General features: G+C 37.1%; 1 protein-coding gene across 1 annotated transcript in view; it reads left to right on the top strand.

Moving 5' to 3' along the window:
• ARID2 (AT-rich interaction domain 2) overlaps positions 1-21,273 on the top strand; it is a 103,399-nt gene that overhangs the window by 79,475 nt on the left and 2,651 nt on the right. Inside the window, exons 16-20 of the mRNA XM_051795736.1 lie at positions 7,650-7,798; positions 15,025-15,163; positions 15,261-15,346; positions 19,665-19,788; positions 19,876-19,967. Coding sequence (XP_051651696.1) covers positions 7,650-7,798; positions 15,025-15,163; positions 15,261-15,346; positions 19,665-19,788; positions 19,876-19,967 — 590 coding nt within the window. The remainder of the gene's footprint in view (positions 1-7,649; positions 7,799-15,024; positions 15,164-15,260; positions 15,347-19,664; positions 19,789-19,875; positions 19,968-21,273) is intronic.

Raw genomic sequence — 21,273 nt, 5'->3', positions numbered from 1 at the left:
GTGAAATAACGTGGCTGAAAATGTGAACTCGGTTAATACCTCTTGCATAGTATTTAAAATATTCAGAAAATTATGCTTTCTGTTCTTCGCAGACTAAAGTTCTAACAGTTTACATACTTCTTCAATATCAGTGACAATAGTGGAATTCAAAATTTGTAGCTTGATAATATGCAGTGAGGAAAGAACTTCTGCTCACTGTTTCTTCCCTTAAGGATTAACTGTTCTGAAAACAACCATGATTTGCTGGATAGTCTTGTAAAAATGTCAGTACCATTCTGCACTTTATTCTTGGTCACTGTGGAGGGGTGAATATGATTGTGGATTCACTGCTTTCACTACAGAAAGTATTGTTTTGTAAATTGTTGGAATACTTACATTCATTTATTATAAAATATTTGCAACATTTATTTTATCAATGAAATAAGCATTGTTTCGGGGTGTTGTGGTTTTTTTTGCCAAGCTTTGGAGAGGGTTTTTGTTTTTTTTTTCTCCCTTGGGAATCTCCTTGAGATTAAACTCCATTTAATCTTTCAGAAGTGGTTACTCCCAACACTTTACTAGAAATGAGGTATGGCCATCATTTTTATGATTACTAATAAGTAAAAATAATCATGTTTGAGATTATTCATCTCTATAATTTATTTTAGTTTTGTACACAGACAGAAAATACCTCTCCACAAAAACACTCCTAACCTGAATAGGAGCAAAGAGAATAGAATGGTAGGTCTGGCAGTTAAAGTTCTGACAGACCAGAGAGAGGAAGTGAAGTCCTGAATGTATGTTTGTGCATTTTGACCTTGGAGTAATAGGGCTTTTATTTCTTATCTTTTTTGTTTATTTGGTTGGGGTTTTGTTTGTTTCTCTTCAACAAATTAGAAGGTATCGACCTTATGGACTTAAACAGCTGGAACTCAAAATGTGACAAGTGATGGCTAGTGCTGCTTCTCCTGTGTCAAGTTAGGTTTCTCTTGAAAGCTTTCAACTTTCCTTCATCTAGGTGGTCAGAAATGAGGTCTAATAGTTAACAAGTTACCTTTCTGTTTTTCTTTCTCTACTTTTTTCTTTTAACTGCTACAGTGTTACATTCTTAAAACGTCTTCGAACTCACTCCTAAATTTTCAGTTAGGTTTTGTTAGAGTGAGATCTGTATTATTTTGATATGTTATTTATTTTTGTTCTTACTAGAAACAGTTTTACCAAAATGAAAGTGCACTAATGTGCTTGATTTTATGTAGTGTGGATATAGTAACTATGCCTTGCTTTTACACCCAGTGTCTTTAGCTGTTACACGGTTTGAATTTCTGTTACAGCTTTACTAAGGATTTGGCTGACGCACAGAATGATATGGTTATGTCTCTGGAATGGAATAAATATTATCTATGTTTATTTATTCCCTGGATATGTGGTTGACAGGAGTTTGCAGTTGCATCTCCAACAGCTACTAAACTCTTAGACTGTAAGAATTTTGAGAAGAGTGAAATATTACATTTAACTGTTTCATTTGATTTTGATAGTATGTATCATGATAATAGAGGGGAGAAATAGAAAAAAAAAAGAGAATATTTCCTTTGCTGATGATTTCTTTTTTACTCTCCCTAATATTGCTATTATTAATAGTTTCCACATTTTCCATTGCCTGTACAAACAAAAATGCTGCTGGCTGGGTTTGCCATTCAGTACAAATTTGCAGATGAGGAGAACTTGGTTTAATGTCTCCTTCCCTGAAAGTTTGCTCATTCTGCTGTCTGTAGGATGCCCTTCCTTTCTTCAGAATTACAGAAATATGGGGAAAAGGAGTTAATTAGTTTTGATCTTGGTGAAAAATATATTCATTAGCTATTTGTCTTAACCATATGGCTGTATATTTATGAATGATGTCTGTCGTGACAATGTAAAATACTGACTTACAGTTAAACCCATTTTATAGTACTCCGGTTCAGATATAGTTAATATCATAATTTGGCATAAGACTTTTAAAGATCTTTGCCACTTCTTTAAAATGAATGTGTTGGACTATGAACAGTATCTAAGTCGTTCTGGCCAGCTCCCAAAGCTGCTGAGCAGCCATTGCTTTTTCCGGAAAAGCAGATGTTAAATCTTTCTAATATCGAGTCTGCTTTTAGGAGTACCTTTGAGACATCCAGAAATACTAAAATGTAGCCAAATTCTCATGAACTTGGTTTGAGTTTTAGTGATGACTTTTTTTAAGGTTAGACCCCATATAATCTTCTGTTTTCTCCCTCCTCTTTTGAGTCTTGTCTGATAAGCAGCTTCCTTGTCCCTGACTTTGGGAAGGGCAGCAGCTAAGGAACACTTTCACTTGAGCATCTGCATTATTTTATCCTCTCTGTAGTACCTAATATATATTGGCTGTCTTGCAGAAGAAATAGGAGTGCATGTTTCTTTCTGCAGACACTGTTAAATTTATTAGAAATACAACCCAGTGGAGAAATTAGAAATACAACCCAGTGAGGGACAGAGAATAAAGGGGTATTAGCTATGGCAAAATTACATAGCTGCTGAAGCTTTTAGCATGTTTGCTTGTTATCTTAAATTTTTGTTTTAAGCTACAGCTTGTATTTCAGTGACGTGTGAAAGGGATGGAAGAAAAGTAATTGTAATAAAAGTGAAACCAAATAGGAAGACTGGAAAAAGAGATGTTGAGGACAGAAGAGACAGTATTGTTTATGCAGCTACATCAAGATTAGTTGTTGTGAACTGCAGAGAGGAGAAAGGGAAAATGCTTGAAGATAAGGAGGGACAAATGAATAGAGGAGGAGGGGATCAGCAAAATGAAAATTAAGAAAAGGAAGAAAAAGAATGAAATAATGCTTAAGGGAATGTAGAAGTTAAGAGAAATTTGTTTTCGTTATATGAGTGGTAGTTTGAAATGGGCTGGTACTTATGCTTGGGGAAGAATGTTAATTTAAATGGCCTACTGAAATAATAAAAATTACATACTTGCTGTATATGGGACAGCCCATGTAAGTGCCATCAAAATCCAGTTAGACACAGGTATCTTCTGTGTATAACCTGAGATTATTCCATGTTGATTGTATACCTCAGCAAAGCTTATTGAAAAATAACTACATGTATTCTGACTTTAAAAATTTTTCTTTTTATATTTTGCATTTTGATAAAAAAATGGGCTATGAGTATGTTTGTTATGTCTGACGAGGTATACATGATACACAGAGTGTTGCAATTTTGTTAATATATTTTGTAATGTACTCATGAAATGTACTCTGAGAGGAGACAGAACTGGCACTTTACTTTCTTGGCTTCATTTTATTTTGGTGTTCCCTGTTCCTAGTTTATTGCTTTCCTGAGGCGTTGTGCTAGACTGGTGGTTGGAAAATAAATGAGCAATTACCTATCTGTATGCTTTTCTTTTCCACTTTTTCTTACTCCTCTTGAAACGCCTCCAAAACATCTGTTGAACATAACCATGTTCGTTTGTCCCAATTGGTGTATGTTTTGAAGGAATGTTCTGATATCATGCAAGTTCTTAGAACTGAACATATCTGATTTAAATTGCCTTATCTGGCTTTTAAAGTAATGACTTTCCTGCTCATCACTGTCATCCCCTCATAAACAATGCACACCGATTTCTCTTAAGGCTGTCCACTTGAAAAACATGCTTGTGTTGAAATTTAGGTGCAAAATCTGTGTGGCCCTGACTACCTGGTCCTGCTCTTTGTTGGTTGGGAAGCTGAGAATTACTATGCACCAGAAAGCAGGTGTGTAGCTCCAGGAGGTGTGATTCATTCCTAGCCACAGAGCAAATGAGTTTCTCAGCTGGAAGTACTGAAATACGGAATCTCTGTACTGTTATTGCCCTTCACTTGTGAAACACACTGTTGCAAGGAGGCATAAACTTCAGTAATCTAACAAGAAAAGAACATTTATTTTGTTGGCTGCCCATCTACTTGACCCCTTCCTCAGACTCAAATTCTGCTCTATTTGTTTTCAGCTTATGTGTTACCTCTTTATAGATGTGTTCGTTATCATGAATAAGATAAAAAAAAATTTCTGGTACCAAACTGCAAATCCTGTGATACTTTAAAAATATTTTTGCTAATAATTAACTGTTTGAGTTAAATGTATTTACTATGGGTGTGTGCATACTAATGATGGGAGAAAAAATGCAGCCTAATGCTTTTAAACTGCACATCTCTGCATGTTAGCAGAATCCCCTACACACTGTGATGCAGTGTGTTCTCTTGCTGTTGGCACAGTAAGCCTTTTAAGTAAAATGGGCAGGTATCATGATAAAATAGTTATCTGTTCATGCACAAAGGGAATGGAACCATTGGTTCTGTGAAATGTGGGTGGAGGCCATTTCTGGCCCCAGACCATAGGGTTTTTTATTCTTACCACACAGGGAGCTCGTGTACCTGAACAGAGGAGTTCTTGTGCATAAAATTAATTAGCATCTTTGTAAACAGTCCATTCTAGTTAGCAGAAAGCTCTTAGCTGTACTCTTAGTTTTCATGACTAGGTTGGACCTCCACCCTACCTCCGATATCTCAATCTAAAGTCAACCTAATCTAGATATAAAATCTCCACCTGCTTATTAAAAGTAGGCTGTAGTATCTGTTCTGTAAGTAGACTGTACAGGCATTAAGGGTTTGTATTTGCGTACTTTAGAGTTCAGTGCAAATCATACTGAGATATGTGATGCTGCTGTTGTAGAGCTACCTTTCAGTCCCAAGATCCTGTGACAAAAGGGCTAAGTGGTGGCAGTTGCATATCATATCATAGAGAGGTCTAATTTGATTATAAAAAGATGTCATGAAATGTTTTCAAGTGTACTAGAGTACTGTGTTTTTGTTTTGTTGGGGAATGTGGGTTCATTAAATCTTTTTGCTAGAGGAGGAAACTTTGTGAAATCTTTATGCCACAGGGAAAGACTTTTCAATCTTACGTCTCCCAGAAAGACTTCATTAGGAAAAATTTAATGTCTGTCATGGTTCTGTATGTTAAAGAAATAAGTGAGTTTACATAATCATTGTACTGTAAACTAAATAGCACATAACTATTATTTCTAGGTATATTTCTGGGATATTTCTGGAAAACAAAGGCTATACCTAATTTTAGTGATGTTCTGTGTATCATGCATTAGTAAACGTGTACAAGAAAATAGAGGAGGGAAAAGGAAACCGAAAATTAGCAGTATTTCTGATCTCTTCAATGAAGAGAGGAAAGGTCTGAGATGTTCGAATGTAGAACTTACGTTTGTAAAGTAAAACCTAGGAAAGCATTAATTAATTAATTAACTTTGCTCTATGTGTCGATTTAAAAATATAATCAGCACACCTGGTAGGCAGGTTTCTCTTCAAAAAAACGTTGAAGTTGTGACAACCTGATGGTACATGTTTGAGCAAGACTACAGTAGAGCGATAATAAGAGAATTTAAACAACCACAATTATTTTACATATTTCTTTTCAATTTGTCAGCTTTTTTTTCTCACTGGAAAAAAAAAAAAGGGGGTAGAAATTAGGGGGAAGCTGAATTTTCATTTTTGACCTGAAAATTTGTTTCCTTTTCTGTGGTCTTTCATTTTCAGCATGTAACATTTTGTGGTGTGTATCTCAGATCTTCCTGTTTAAAATAAACAATTTTTCTATTAGATGGTATTAAAACCTTTGAATACCACTTGGAGACCTTGCCAGAGAAGCCCTTGAGAAAATTCATAATTCTGGATTAATTGCAGGGTTTGCTCTGAATGCAGTAAATAATACATGAACCACACACTGAATGATAAAAATTAAATGAAATACTGCATTCATTCAGTAAACTCATTTTCACTTCTGCACATTAAAGGAGACAGAAGTTCTACAGGGATAAAAAGTCGCATAAAGACCATCATAATGTGTTGATACTGGGATGCCAAGCGAAGGCTGCAAAACAAGCTGTACTGCTAACATTTGATTACTTGCAGCTTCACTTTAAAAATGCCTGTTTAAAGGACATTGGTCTTAAAAGGTTCCACTTGTGTTTACCTTTTGTTAAAAGATACATTGTGAAAGATTCGTTACCCATTCTGTAAAATAGTTTAGAGGTCTTTAGGTGAAAATCATTGAGTTCAAAATAATTTGTAGTTATGACTAAAGGACTCAAGTCTTTTCTTAAAACTTTTCATATATGCAGATGGATTACAGGCATCATAAGTAGTTATGCTGTGTTCAGAAGTTTTGCAGAGTTTTGCCTTATTTTTATCATGTTTTGTGCTTGGAATGGGAAGTGTTTTGCTTTTGATTGGGCTTTTTGCTGTCCCTTTGGTCATATTACTAGCATTGTATCATCTGTGATAGTTATTAACTTAATACCTTGTATGACTGTTGTCCACAATGCCAATAAAGAGCAGCAGTAAGAAAATGCAAAATCAACATGCAAATGAAGTTATAGAAGTTGGAGTTAACTGTTCGTTTCTTTGTAGTATAAGTCTGAAGTTATTAGTAACAAAGCTGTAAAGGCCTAAACAGAGTATTTTGTGCGCCATTTGAAAGTGCTTGCTTTGTAATATTCTTAAACATAAACTTGAAAGTAATGTTATTTGGTCTCTCTAGAGTGTTTCATTCCTTCAAACAGTAGGGAAGAAAAGGATGTTAGGTCTTTATTCCAAAATAATATTCAAAAGCTTAATTCTTCTATTGTCATCATCTTTATAAATATCTTGCTGGCCAGAGCCTTCCAGTAAAAAAGAAAGAAGAGTAACAATATTATCACATAGACACTGTTCTGAAATGATAAATTCAGTGTTCTGTATCTGTTTCTCAGAAAAAAAATTACTTTGGTTTTATATTTGTAGGTAATTTTAAAGATAGTTTTAGTTCAGTGTTAAAATAATGTCTTGTTACATAGCAAAGGGAACATCTTTTTCCTTTCTGAAAAGTTTCTCTTTCACTGTATACAAGTTGTACAGCATGTTAAGGCATTCTGGGCATGTGGTGCTCTGTGTGAAGGTACATGTGCTGTCTGTTTTTACGAGAACCTGAAGAATTATATCATTTGCCAAGTTTTATAGAGAAAATAGTATGTCATAGATGGAGCCTACTGGTCATTGATACTGTTCCTTCAGTATTGTTTGTTTACCTTTTCTTATGTGCTCTGTAAGGGAGGCTGATGCGTATTAGTGTGACAGTTCAAGAATTCCACAGATGCAGTACATAAAACCATTTCATCAAAGAACATATAGCAGTTTTATATGTTTCAGGGCTCACTGCTGTGTTTAGCATTATTTTATCTTACTTTTACACAGGAAAGCAAAACTACTCCCTATGCTGATGATATTGCAGCATGTAGATTTTGCATGTTTTTTTTCTTAAATTATAAACAAAGTCTTTGCAAAATAATGTTAACCTTTGCTCCACTACTGCCCTTGAGAAATTTCTTACAGTCGTAATTCTGTGTTTGAACATAAAGTTTATTAATTTGAGTATTAAAAATTTCAGCATAAATATGACGGTGTAAAAGTTGTATGTCCCTCATGTTATTTTATCTATTAATGCTTATTCAGAGTTCAAAGTGTTAAAAACTGTGGTGAATTACAGTGTAAAACAAAAGGTCTTTCAGCAACCAGTAAACTACACGTCAAGTATTGAAATAAGCCCTGTTTAAAACTGTGGTTTAACTTTTTCTGCAGAGCACACCTGCAACGTCGATACCAACAGTACAAGTACCGGGCCAGCAGATCAATTTGCAGCCACCGTCATACACTGCAGCAAGTCAGCATGCAGAGCAGATGAAAAAACCTGGACAGAACTTCATGTGTCTGTGGCAATCTTGTAAAAAGTAACTGGCTCCTTTATTTACCTTTTACTAATATGTAACAGATGCTTGTATATAGAAGGTGATCCTACAGGTTCTATCCTTTCTGTTTCCTTAAGTTACCTTATACTTTGTCAGTGGGGAAAAGATAAAGTGAAAATGTTGAGGAAACTGAATGAGGTGGGGGATAGCAAGACACTTGACTGCTCTCAATTATACTTTGGAGCATAAAATTAGTATTATGTGGCTATGCTGATTTTTCAGTAATAAATAAAACAGTCATGTAGTTAAGTTAAAAAAAATCCTAGCTCTGAAACTTGTTCTCTGTGTTGCAACTACAAAAATAGTTCCTGTACTCCAGTTACAAATCATGTCTTGACATTTTCTTGTGTTTCCAGTTTTGCAAGAGCAGGCTGTTGCACTTCTGTGTCCTGGTCAAAGTCTTATTTAGCTTATGACTAATTTTAGTAATTATGCCATTTGTGTGCCACAGGACACCATTGTCATGAAAGGAAATAAAAAGGAACTTGGCCTTAAGACTAGACAGCAATGATTGGACTTCTTTTGATTTACTGTTCTTGTCCTTAAAGAGGAGTGAGCTAGAAGATGTTTAGATGTAGGCTCGTAAAAACATGGTATGACTTGTGTACCAATATGTATATCTTGACACTGATTTTTAAAATAACTTAGGTTTCTGAATATATTTAGTTTCCAGTGAGGGCAGAGATTGGTGAGACAAAGGCAGGTGTCAAATAGCCACTCCGAAAACAGTGAGGAAAATCGTGTAAGATATAGGATGGGCATGAACAAGGGTGAGACACTTCATCATTGTAGGACAAGACAAAGGGATCATAAAGACAAGCTGATTTGACAGAAAGCTGGTGGGAAGTTCAGAAAGTTGGGATGAAAAGATAGAGAAGTTTGAATGTTTTGGAACTGATAGTAAAACTGAAGCATTTGAACAGAATTATAGGAATACTGAAGGACTGTTATTATATAGACCCCTGAAGGTGTATTTTTTGTTTCTTTCATTCCTTACAAACATAATTCTAAGATCATTAAGTCAGTGTAAGACATAGAGATTTTAGATAAGACTGACTGGTACTGTAGAGGTCTGTTGCTTTTTAGATCACTGCATTGTTTTCACCTTAAAAGTGATTTTTCTTTCTTTGATGGATGACACTTCTCTATGTAAGAAATACATGTAAGGCTTTACTTACTTTGTAGTTTCCTCCTTTACTGCTAATAAATAGAACCCTAGAACCATACTCTACTGGCTGCATAATAGATGCATTAACACCTGTGTAGGTACAAGAGTAGATTGTATTGAGCTTGAAATGAAAAGCTGGGGTGGTTTCAAGCAGAAGCCTTGACAATTTATACCATCTTGAAGAGTTTCCTGAACTGCAGTTTCAAAGCATAAGTCACCAATTTTCTTCCATGTCTAAAGTTATATAGGATAAGTTGTGTTGAGGTGACATCTGACCATGGAATAAGCTGATGTCACATGTGAACTAGGATGTGAATATGTGCAGACAGATTTTTGAGGCAGGAGAAGGAGCAATATACTTATTGCTTATACCTTACATTATCAGTCTTTTGTAGTCTGTCTTAAAATATTACTGCAGAAAGTTTTCCTGAGACTGAAGTTAAGGGCTACAAGGCTGATACTTTACGAGTTGATCTCTATTTCAAGCATATTTCTGTTGTTTTAGTTTCTCTCGTTGTTACTTCCTGTACTACTTTTTTTCATGGTGGTTTGATTCTTTTCAAAAGCCTTCAGAGATTTTTGCATTGATAGATTTAGCTCATGTGACACACAGCTCTTGTTTTTATGCTATCTGTCACTTTTAGAATAGTTACTTCAGTCCCAACCTAGGTATTCTCTGTGGTGAAGTGAGAACCAAAATGTTAAGTTAGCATTTTCCTCAAACGTATATTGTTTGTTCATATTCCTTGAACAACCTGATTAAAAACAGGAGTGTCAAATCTCCTGTAGTATTCCTGATTTTAACAGACAGAAAGAAGAATCTGAAATTGCCACCTGTTCTTGTAACTGTTTTATTTATAGCTTTCAATCTTAGGTTTTTTTATTGAGTTGTTTAAGCAGGAAACAAGAAGATTTTTTGAGTGGGTTGTTAGTCTGTGTGAACTTCAGATTCAGTTCTTGGTTTCATTCATGATTGCTTAGCAATTTTCTTTTTCCTAGGATTAGGCAGACAGTTTCATCATAGTAGAATGACAGAGCAGTGGGGTTTTTTTCATGGTGTTTATAGTTAACTGGAAAGATAGGACAAGAGACACTTTGAAACAGTCATTTTCACCTGTTTCTCTGTGCATGTTCTTGAATTCTCACAAAATGTTAGCATTATGTTTCCTTTCCAAGATGCATTGCAGAAGGCAGTGAAGGCCTTAAAAAAAAACATTTTATTGAGAATCAAAATAAATACAAATAAATAAAATAGTATGGTCTTTCCTACCCACTAATTTGGCTGCTGCAGTCAGCAGCATTCCAGTGGTGTGAGTGGGCGTTGTATTTGGTTTCGATTTTTTTAGAACTGAATTAGGAAACAGTAGAGCAAGATGTAAAATGCTACAGATTTAGCAGTGTCTGAAGACCACAAGAAATGAGGCTGAATTATGCAAGTAGTTGCAATGATTGGCCGCTGGCAGATGTATTCAGATTTGGTGTCTGAAGTGGAAGTAAAACTCTAAAAGGTGTCAGTCAGCACACTGCTTTTGCTTTGAGACTGTAACAGAAAGTTGGTGTTTTCCTTTGAACCTCAGCTCTCTGCAAGTGCTGCTAATTGTATGTAGCTTAATTTAAAAGCTGCTGTTCTGTTTCACAGGTAGGCAGTTGTTGTCTGCTCTTGAATTGCTTTGTATTTAAAAAGTAAATTGAAAGTGCTATTGAATCTGCACTGCCTGTCATGTCAGCTACTAGTTTAATGTTCTGTTCAGGGGTTGAACAGAATGATGGAGAAATTAGGTGGGAAATGAGTCTAGACTGAACTGACCATATTGTCGGTACTTAGGCCTTTTTTTTATTACTATAGTTAGGTGGTTCTTTAAGGAAAAATAGTTTTTCTCTGCAAAATGGTAGTAAATTTGAATCTTCAGATCAGTGATTGACGTGTACAATACTGAATGTATTAAACAGTGAATGAGCCAACATAGCTGAAATGACTTTATATTTCTAAAGCCTTACCACATTGAATAAAATGTTTTACACTGTATTTTGGATTTTACTTCTGCCATGAAATTTGTTTCATCTGTGCCAGGAATTATTAATAAATAGGTTTGTGCCAGGCTTAAGTTTATATACTGACTTCCCCTTTATTGTGGAAAGACATCTTTCTGTCCTGTGAAACATCAGCTGTTGAGCCAATGCAGATGTAAGACGTTTTGTTTTCATTTCCTCCTATGGGATACCTGGACCAAGAGCAAGAGGCAGGTATTTCTGCTTCCCAGCTTCCCTGCAGTAAGGGCTGACTATCATGTAAAAGATGAATGCTTCTAAAGAGAGTAGTATTTATTGCCTGTGCAAAAGGTAATTTGTTGTATTACAGGTGGTTATTGCAGTAGGATTCAGTTTATAATGAAGACTTGCCTCTGGGTGAAATTAGCTCTCTGATATCTTTAAATTGTTCAGCTAACAGTACCCGTACACTTAGGCGTAGGTATCGATTGCAAGTATGTTTGCATAATGGTCACTGCTGAGTAGTAGTGGGATGTGGAAGGAGGTGGCTGGATCAAAGGGCTTACTGGTCTGCTGTTTGTATGCTGGAAGTTCTGACTCGCACATGTCCATAAATGACTGCTGTGGGTTGTAGATGCTGCTTCATCCTTGACTGCTTGCTGTAGGTCTCTGATGGGAAGTCATCTCCTCTTGGCACTGTTCAGCCCAGTGGTTTCAGTTAAACATCTTAACGCAAATACTTTTCTTGCTAACTGAAATTAAAATACTGGCATGTGAACCAGAGTGGCTGAAGTGGGTACACGTTTCCCCTTTGGTAAGACTGTGGCACCAGTGTCATCTGTCCAGCAAGTGTGTGAGAACAGCTGGTGGTAATGACTTCCCAAAGGGCAGCAGCTACACCTCTTCTGTCCAAGCCTTAAGTTGGTGTTGATGACCTGGGTTAATCGTACTGAAATGAATAGTGCACAGCTGAATCTTTTGGCCCTTTTCTCTGTTGAAATAAGGGACATAATTTTGTAACACTTGAGATACATTTTAGGGTATATCTAGGGTAAAAGATCCCTACACTTGGAATCATTCATTATTTTTATGTCATACTTCTTGAAATTCAGTGATTCTCCTTTACCATCTGATATATGTTACAATAACACATCTATTGTCTACGTGAGATTGGAGGTAGCCTAAGTTGCAGCGATCGTACCTTGGTGGAGTTTGCAGTCTTGAGGAGTATAGGTCAGGTAAGGAATAAAGTCAGGCTCTTGAACTTTAAGGCTCTTGAACTTGCTGACTTCCAGCTCTCTAGGGAGATTGTCAGTGGGATCCCGTGAGAGACTGCCCTCAGGGACAAGGGAGCAGAACAGAGCTGGCAGATCTTTAAAGAAGTCTTCCATGGAGAGCAAAAGCCAGAGATTCCCAGGAGCAAGAAATCAGACGAGGAAGGCAGAAGGCTGGCGTGGCTGAGTAGGGAACTGCTGGTCAAACTAAAGGGCAAGAAGCAAATTGGCTTAGGCAGTGGAAACTAGGACAGGTAACCTGGGAAGAGTATAGAGAAGTACAGTTGTGTAGGGAGGGGTTGAGGAAGGCCAAGGCAAAACTGGAACTGCACCTGGCAAGGGACACAAAGAAAAACAGGAAGGGCTTCTACAAATATGTTAACCAGGAAAGGAAGGTCAGAGAAGGTCTACACCTGCTGGTGAACAGGTAACAATGGACAAGGAGAAGGCTGAGCTACTTAACTACTTTTTATGATGGCGTAACTACATCAGTGGATGAGGGAAGGGCTCCAGATGTCATTTGTCTAGACTTCTATAAAGACTTTGACGTGCCCCCCCAACACCCTTCTCTCTAAATTCGGAGAGATGGATTTGATGAGCGGACTCTTAGATGGATTAGGAATTGGTTGGATGGTCACATCCAGAGGGTAGTGGTCAGGGGCTCAGAGTCCCAATGGGCATCAGTGCCGAGTGGTGTCCCTCAAGGGTCCATACTGGGACCAGTGATCTTTAATATCTTCATTAATGACATAGAGGGATCAAGTGCACTCTCAGCAGATTTGCAGATGGCACCAAGCTGAGTGGTGCTGCTGACACACATGAAGGATGGATGGCATGCCATCCAGAGGGACCTGGACAAGCTGGAGTAGTGGGTCCATGGGAATCTCACGAGGTTTAACAAGACCAAGTGCAAGGTGCTGCACCTGGGTCAGGCTGATGCCATATCAATACAGGCTGGGGGATGAACAGATCGAGAGCAGCCCTGTTGAGAAGGACTTGGGGGTGCTGGTGGGCGAGAGGATGGACGTGAGCCAGCAATGGGCACTTGCAGCCCAGAAAGCCAGTGGTATCCTGGGCTGCATCAAAAGCAGCGTGGCCAGCAGGCTGAGGGAGGTGATTCTGCCCTTGTACTCCACCCTGGTGAGACCCCACCTGGAGCGCTGCATTCAGCTCTGGCATCCCCAGCACAGGAAGGACATCGAACCTGTTGGAGTGAGTCCAGAGGAGGGACACCAAGATGATCAGAGGGATGGAGTGCCTTTCCTATGAGTAATGGCTGAGAGAATTGGGATTGTTCAGCATGGAACAGAGAAGGCTTCAGGGTGACCTAACTGTGGCCTTCAAATACCTGAAGAGAACTTACAGGAAAGATGGGGCATGTAGGGACAGGGCAAGGGGGAATGTGTTTAAATTGAAAGGGAGTACATTTAGGTTGGATATTAGGAAAAAATTCTTTACTGTGAGGGTGGTGAGGCACTGGAACAGGTTGCCCAGGAATGTTGTGGTTTCCCCAACCCTGGTGGTGTTAAAGGCCATGTTGGATGGGGCTCTGAGCAACCTGATCTAGGTGAAGTTGTCCTTGCCCAGGCAGAAGGGTTGGAACTTGATGATTTTCAAAATCCCCTTCCAACCCAAAATGATTCTGTGATGCTATGACAATTTGAAAATACAGATCTAAGAACTGTTAGTTCACCAGTATTTTGAGGTGGCATTCAAAGTGAGTTGTAACTTTTCCACCACTTAGAAATGGAAGAAAGCCCTTACCAGGCTGAACTCACTGTTGAGGTATGTCACACCTTGTGCTTTCACCAAATAGAAACATACACAAAACACGTAATACACTACTGAGAATATTGGAGTGCCAGGCATAGGGCAACTTCATATTTTCTATCGATGCAGAAGCACCTAATTTGCTTCATGTCCTTTGCTTTGGGGCTGTTAGCAGGCAAGGTGCTTAGTTGGAGGGTTTGGAAAGTCATTTTCATGGAACAGGTAGCCCAGAGAAGCCGTGGATGCCCCATTCCTGGCAACATTCAAGGCTGGATTGGATGGGGCTCTGAGCAACCCGGTCTGGTGCAAGGTGTCCCTGCCCATGGCAAAAGGTTTGGACTAGATGACCTTTGGAGGTCCCTTCCAACCAAAACCATTCTATGATTCTATAACTCAAAAATTGAAACTCAAGATGTTAAAAAGGGTCACATAACTGACATTTTTCAACTTCTGTGCACATCAGGAAATGATATCTATCAGTTTTCCCATCATTTAGAATTCAGGTGCTAAAGAACATTAATTTAGGTTGATCTCTTAGTCTGTCACTTTTGCCAAGTGTGCAGTATTGAGAGCAAGTAAGATGTATGGAGTACATCTCTTTTTCCCTATTCAAGTTTCAATAAGGTCTGAGTATGACTGCCGGTAAAGAAGAAGAACGGGAAAATGAATACATGCAGCTCATCTTCTATAGCTGTTTATAGTTTATTGGTATATTTTGCTTGATTGGAGAGAATGGGTCTTAACATGCATTATTTCTTTGAAGTATAGCAGAAAAACAGAACTATGATATTTCAGTCGGGTTTGGCGAAATCATATTGACATTTATTGGTAGCTCACTGGTAATAGGCGTACATGTTTTTCTCTTCAAAATTTTACATCTTTTCATTTATCAATGCATGTCTCAATTCAGAAAAAAAAAGTTTAATGGATTTAATGTTTGTGATATTTGTGCCTTACCATTAACTGGGAAAGAAAAAAATTAAATTCCTCTCCCCTTCTTTTTGTAGGTGGTTTCAGACACCATCACAGGTTTTCTATCATGCAGCAACCGAACATGGCGGAAAAGATGTCTACCCAGGGCAGTGCTTATGGGAGGGGTGTGAACCTTTCCAGAGGCAGAGGTTTTCCTTCATTACCCATTTACAGGTACAGATTTTCTTTCACATATTACTTCAGAAAACAGTAAAAATTTCATGGTAAATTTCCACACACCTTTCTTATTGTCTCTCTTTTCCCCAAACAGGATAAGCACTGTTCCAGAGATGCTTTGCTTGCAGGATTAAAGCAAGATGAACAAGGACAAGCAGGAAATCAGAAGCCTTCCAATAAGTAAGAGACTCAATCCTCATTAGCAATAGGGAAAATAAGAGAAATAGAAATTATTGGAAGAATTTGTGTGTCTGTAACTTGGCTTATAAGGTGAAACTGCACATGTAAGAGTCTGTAAGAGTAATCAAATTTGAGGTTCATTACAGTAAGACAAAATAGACAAAAGAGGGAATAGATTCTGATGTGGGAGATGTGGTTGCAGTTATCCTGAAGACAAAAGGTAATCCTTAAGATATATGGATCAATACTATATGATAAACATTGTTCTCAACATGTTCTCCTTTTTTTTTCCAACTGGACAGCATTTTATAACTTTTCTTGTAACAGGAAAGTGCTTAGAATCCGAATGGAAAGTTACTTGTTGTGTAAAGTTCATCTGTGTCATACGGCTGAGATGGATTGTCTGGTAACTTGCTGCATTCCTTCCAGTTTTGTGGTTTAAATTTGGGCTGATTTGATCCCAGAACTCTTGTAATAAACTTTCCTTTAAATAAGAAGCAAGATAAAGGATAAAGAGTCCTCTGAGTCTTCTGATTTTGTGTTGCTACCTGTCAGCTTTGGCTCTTCTTTTTCCAGAATGATTTCAGCCATCAGGAATTAATATTGGAGAGCACAGGCCCATTGGTGTGAGGTTTTGGGGATCTTAATATTGGAGTTACTCAGAGTTCAGTTACTTACATAAGTGTATTAAGACTAGGTCTTTGTTAGTAACTGACTGGAATTGCTTTGTTGCAAGCTAAAGATGTAATTATGTGGTCCCAGACAAATTTGGCAGTTTGTTCTGGAGGCAGCAGAGGAAGTTGAGTTATGAAAACTGAGAAATTCAGTTTGAGAGTTCTTTTATTTTTTAATATAAAAAACCATCTTAACACAGACTTATGATTCCTTGTTTCCTTAAACTGAACAACACTCAGACCTCGGAAAATCACAAAATGAAGAATTATGCTAATGTAGTCTTAAATACTTGATAAGTGGGAAGTGTAGGGCTGACACCATCTACTAGCATGATGTGATCTCAACTCTGCCTTTTCAAAATGTTCTGTCACACAGATAACACATCCAGTAGCTATGTGTTCTCACAGGCTTCTTTAAAACTGGCACAAGTACTCAAAGGAGAAAAACTGTTCACACACCCCTTCTTCTGAGGCAGAATTCCCTAATTAGGTCAGATTCAGAAAGTAGGAATTTATATGCATAACCAGTTCTTGCTGAAATATTGAGACTGAAATATCACAAGAATCTAAGGATGTGATTTCAGACTACAAATTGAAATAAGGACTTTGTTGCTCAAAGTAGGATGATTTAGGTCTTTAAAAGATGTGCAGATATGGTGCTTAGGGATGTGGTTTAGTGGTGCACTTGGCAGCAGTTAATGGTTAGACTCGTTATCTTAGAAATGTTTTCCAACTTATGTGATTCTGTGTTTTGACTCTCTGACATCCTTTGTTGTTTCTCACATTTGTGCATTGTTAACTGTGAGAGAACTAACTCTAGTTTTTGTTAGATTGCATGGTAAATCAATTTGTTTAAAAAAACCCACTCATAAATCAAAAGAGTGGGCTTGCCAGATGAGTGGAATACATTTGCCTTACTGTCAGTTGAACACCAGTGTAGAAGGTGGGCTGGAACAAAAGGAAGGGATGAGACCTTTCTCTGTCAGCACTCAAAACAGTTATCACTTACCTCTCTTAGAAAGTCACAGAGGTTCCCTTTCCATTACCTTTACTCTTTCCCCTCCTGTCTTTTACCAAATAAGAAATCAAAAAACAGGAATATTTTGATTAAATGTAGTGTGTAACCCATGTTATCTTCCAGCGCTGCCACAGAGTTCTATTTGTGTAACTGAAAAGAGCATCCAGCAGCTACATGAGGGAGACAAGACCTGATAATTTGCTTTCAGAATCAATGACTTGTCAGACAAAACCCTAAGCTCACTCCAGCAGCTCACCTCAAGCTGTTTTACATGGTCATGTCTGAAAGCTGTCTTACAAGGTTTTGGCTTAATTTTTGCTGAATCCTAGAAGTTTGTCAAATGTATCATCACACCACTGATAGTCCATATCATTAAACTCTTGTATGGAGCTGAAACGTCTTTAAAAAACTGGTACCGAGACAAAGCATGCCTAAGTCATCAACTTTTAGGCATTAATTAGGTGAACTTTTTTCACTTAGTCCCTCACCATTTAGTAAAACTTAGACCTACCTCAGAAAGTGCAGGTAGCATTATTTGTGCTGGAATTAAAACATGTGGAACACAGTATAACAAACAAGGACCCATTCCCCCAATCATCATTTCAGTCTATCATAGCATCATACACACTTGAAAAAATCTGTAATAGCTTTTGCTAGAATCAGGTAGGCAAAATAAAGCTGCATTACAGTGTTGGTTTTATACCTTAATTCTGTATTTCCTTGCTTTTTAAGTTTTATTATTTTAACACTTCCTCTTCTGGTTTTCAGAGGTAGCTGAATATTACATTCTGGAAGGTCAAGTAGCACTACAAGTTAACTGTGTGTTCACTGTAGCTTTGTGCATTGGAATCTTTTTGGATTGATCTTTTTGTCCTTGTTGCCTCTGAAGCAAAGGTGGTAGCGTGAGCTACCAGAAACATTCTTCATGCACCATGGGAGTGGGGCAGGAGATAACTTTAAATGATAACTTGAATGGTATGGTTGGAAGTTAAGTTGATAACATAATTAAAGAAATTCAGGAAATCTAGATGGTTCTTGAGGAGATACTTGCCCACAGACACAATTCAATCCACTTGATGTCTCTAATTTTTTTATCAGTTTCTTTTTTTTTCCCAAAATTAAAAAGACAAGACAATCTTTTAATATCTTCCTAATTTATTGCAGTTGTCTCTTTTTCAATATTTTTAGAATCAAGGCAATAGTACTTCAACTTTCTTAAATATGGTATGATAGCTGTTGAAGAGAGACATTCAGAACAACCTCCGTTGATGAATCCTTGTGCTTCTCAGTTAAAGGAAAATGTTCCAAAAATCAAAAATGAACATGATAATTCCTTTACTGTGGTACCCAGTCTTTTGTAAACATGTCAGTACCCAACAGTTTCTTAATTCAGCCCCCTGCCCTTTTACTTCATAAAGCTTTTTTTTTTTATTTTATATATTATCTATTTTATTCTAGATATTATATATTTTATTTCCATTCAGGGGAGAATGACAGAGTTTTTAAGGAGAGGTCTGTTACTACATCTTACTTTTTAGCTGGGTTTCCTTGCTGTTAGAATTTCAGGTTATAAAGAAATTCTCTCTGAATAGAGAATTCAAGTTTTATTCTTGGTGTATTCCCTTTAAGTATAAGATACTTAAATAATAATCTTACATGTTAACTTTCATTTTAAAAAATAGAACATTTACATTTGATTTATGCTACCTTTGCAAGTAAGCACGACTTGCACTTCTTAACCAGGTTCTAGTAGGGTATTAAGAGACTTCATAGTAATATTGTACAAAATATTGAAGTGTGGTGGTATTTTTCACCATCATTACTGCAAATTGTTCTTTAGGATGACATTATGAGTCTTACTCATGAAGTGAAATTGCTATTTACACATTCTAAACTCTAATAATATGAGTAATTGCAAAGTTTTACATGAAATAGAGCTTTGACTTCAGTGTTAATACTGAAAATGGAGAAATTGCTTCTGCTATGTTTGTCATACCCTGCTTAATTTATCAATAAGTCTGAAAGCTGCAGTAACAGGTAATTGGTTTTACAAATGTTTGATCAGATTTAACAATTACATGTTTTATGTCTTAGATCATAGCTTAAATTATGTTCTTTTATATTACTTCTCACTAATCACAGTTAATATGTATTTTATATTGTCTTAATGTCTAGTGGTCCCAATGAGCTGTGTCGAGTATTGAAAAGCTGTTTTTTAAGGACATTCTCTGGCCAAATCTCAGATGGCATTTGCATAACTGGTATCGTAGTTCCTGTTAAAGCCTATCTGATAAAACATTCCTTTAAATTGGTACACTTCAGGAAGTGCCTGTGTCATTAGTACAATATATTACTTTTCCATCGCAAATGTCATGGGTGATCAGCACGACTTCTTCGAGAGAAGTGGGTTTTTTTCACATAAAATAAAGCCTATGACTCTTCTGAAGGCTTTACAGTAAGATTTATTTCTGTGGAAACAAAAGGCCAATCACGTATCAGCACCAAGTATTAATGGATCTTTGTGTCTCTGTTCAGATGGGTTAAAAATTGTAAAATGTATTTTCAGAGTTTTTAATCTTCTAGAAAGTAGTGCCAAGCTTATTTTTATTAATTCTTTCTAATGTAGGCAGCCAGCTGCAGGGGGTACTGCCTCTACTCCCAGAGCACAGAAGGCCATTGTGAATCATCCGAGTGCTGCCCTAATGGCATTAAGGAGGGGATCAAGAAACCTTGTCTTCAGAGATTTCACAGTTAGTACTATTTAAATCAAGTATTAGATATTGTTTCCTGTTACTAACTACAGAGCTTTTACATTTTTTTTCTCTTTACTTTTGTAGGATGAAAAAGAGGGACCAATAACTAAACACATCCGATTAACAGCTGCCTTAATACTAAAAAATATTGGTAAATATTCAGAATGTGGTCGCAGGTAAGCATTGTATAATTTTTCTAATATTAACGGGCAATGTTGTTTCTGTTCCTTTCAGTATCAAACAAATAGGTAGGCTTTACCTATCTTTTAAAAAAACCCAGTAAGTATATTGACAGTACAGTTTCTCTATCAGTTCTGCACTGTTTACTTCCCCACGTTTACTTCCTTGTTACCTTACCTAAAGACGTGTTTGTGACCCAGACTTTTGAAAGTGTCTGGCAAATTTGACAGGTTAAATTTTTGGAGATAGATGAGAGAAGCCTTTGCAGTGAGTCTGTCCCTTTTTCCCCTGAAGCAGTACTACATTACTATGAAAATTAATTCTTCTGTAAGCAGCTTCCTATTGGCAGTACCTTTTATCTCAACTTGAGAAAGGAATGAATGAGCTCTTACAAACATTTTCTTAAGTTGTGGAGGGACATACTGTTGTGTTTCATACATGCTGCCTCTCTGTTGTTTTTCCCTCCAAACTTGGGTTAACTCTAATAAATGACTCAGTCAGCTTTCCTCTCACTTTCAGATCTTTCAGTAAGTAAATAGACCAACACTGGCTTGTGGTACTGAGTAGGAAAAGTTCTTTCTGATGCAAAAGGAGCAGTAGTTAGTTACTGTGCCAGTGAGCACCATGCATGCTGCTTCTGGTTTTTTCCAAGAACTTACAAGCTGAGTGTTTTCTTGGTTTTGTTTTGCATTGTTTCAGCTTCTTAATAGCAGAAGTAATGATTTCTACTAAGAGTCTTATTAATTTTGCCTGTTCTTCAAAAACCTGCCAATAGAGAGGAATTTCCTAGTTGTAGTTGTAAACAAATGAGTTTTGATACTGGTAGTAGAAATCCTCCTGATGTCTTCAACTGCCTGATTTGGGGTTGTAGGGAAGACAAAGCTCTTCTTGGAGAGCATGGTGAAAGGACGAGGGGAAATGAGCAGAGTTTGCAACAAGGAAATCCTAATTAGATACCATGAGTAAAAGAAGGTAAAATTGTAAGTGTTGATGGAACATGGGATCAAGCTCCCTGAAGAGGTTGTGCAGTCTCTGTTCTCTTAGATATTCCAAACCCAACTGGATATCAGTTTGAGCAGTGTGATCTAGCTAAGGAGTTGGCCCTGCATTGAGCAAGAGTTGAACCACATACCAGAGATTACTTACAACCTGTGTTAGTCTGGGATTTCAGTGTTCTCAGATATAAAAAAATCTTTAAAAGTTTAGGTCTGTGAAGTATTCATGAAGTATTTTTTGTAGTACTTTTCTAATGATTAATTCTGAATATTCTTGTCTCTTTTAGTGTTAAAAAGCTACAGAATG

The sequence above is a fragment of the Manacus candei genome, unplaced genomic scaffold, assembly GCF_025592945.1.
Source record: "Manacus candei isolate 608988 ecotype Guabito, Panama unplaced genomic scaffold, ASM2559294v1 h1tg000043l, whole genome shotgun sequence".
In the NCBI taxonomy this organism is placed as follows: domain Eukaryota; kingdom Metazoa; phylum Chordata; class Aves; order Passeriformes; family Pipridae; genus Manacus; species Manacus candei.
The sequence above is the reverse complement of the archived record's forward strand: the minus strand, read 5'-3'. Positions and strand labels throughout refer to the sequence as shown.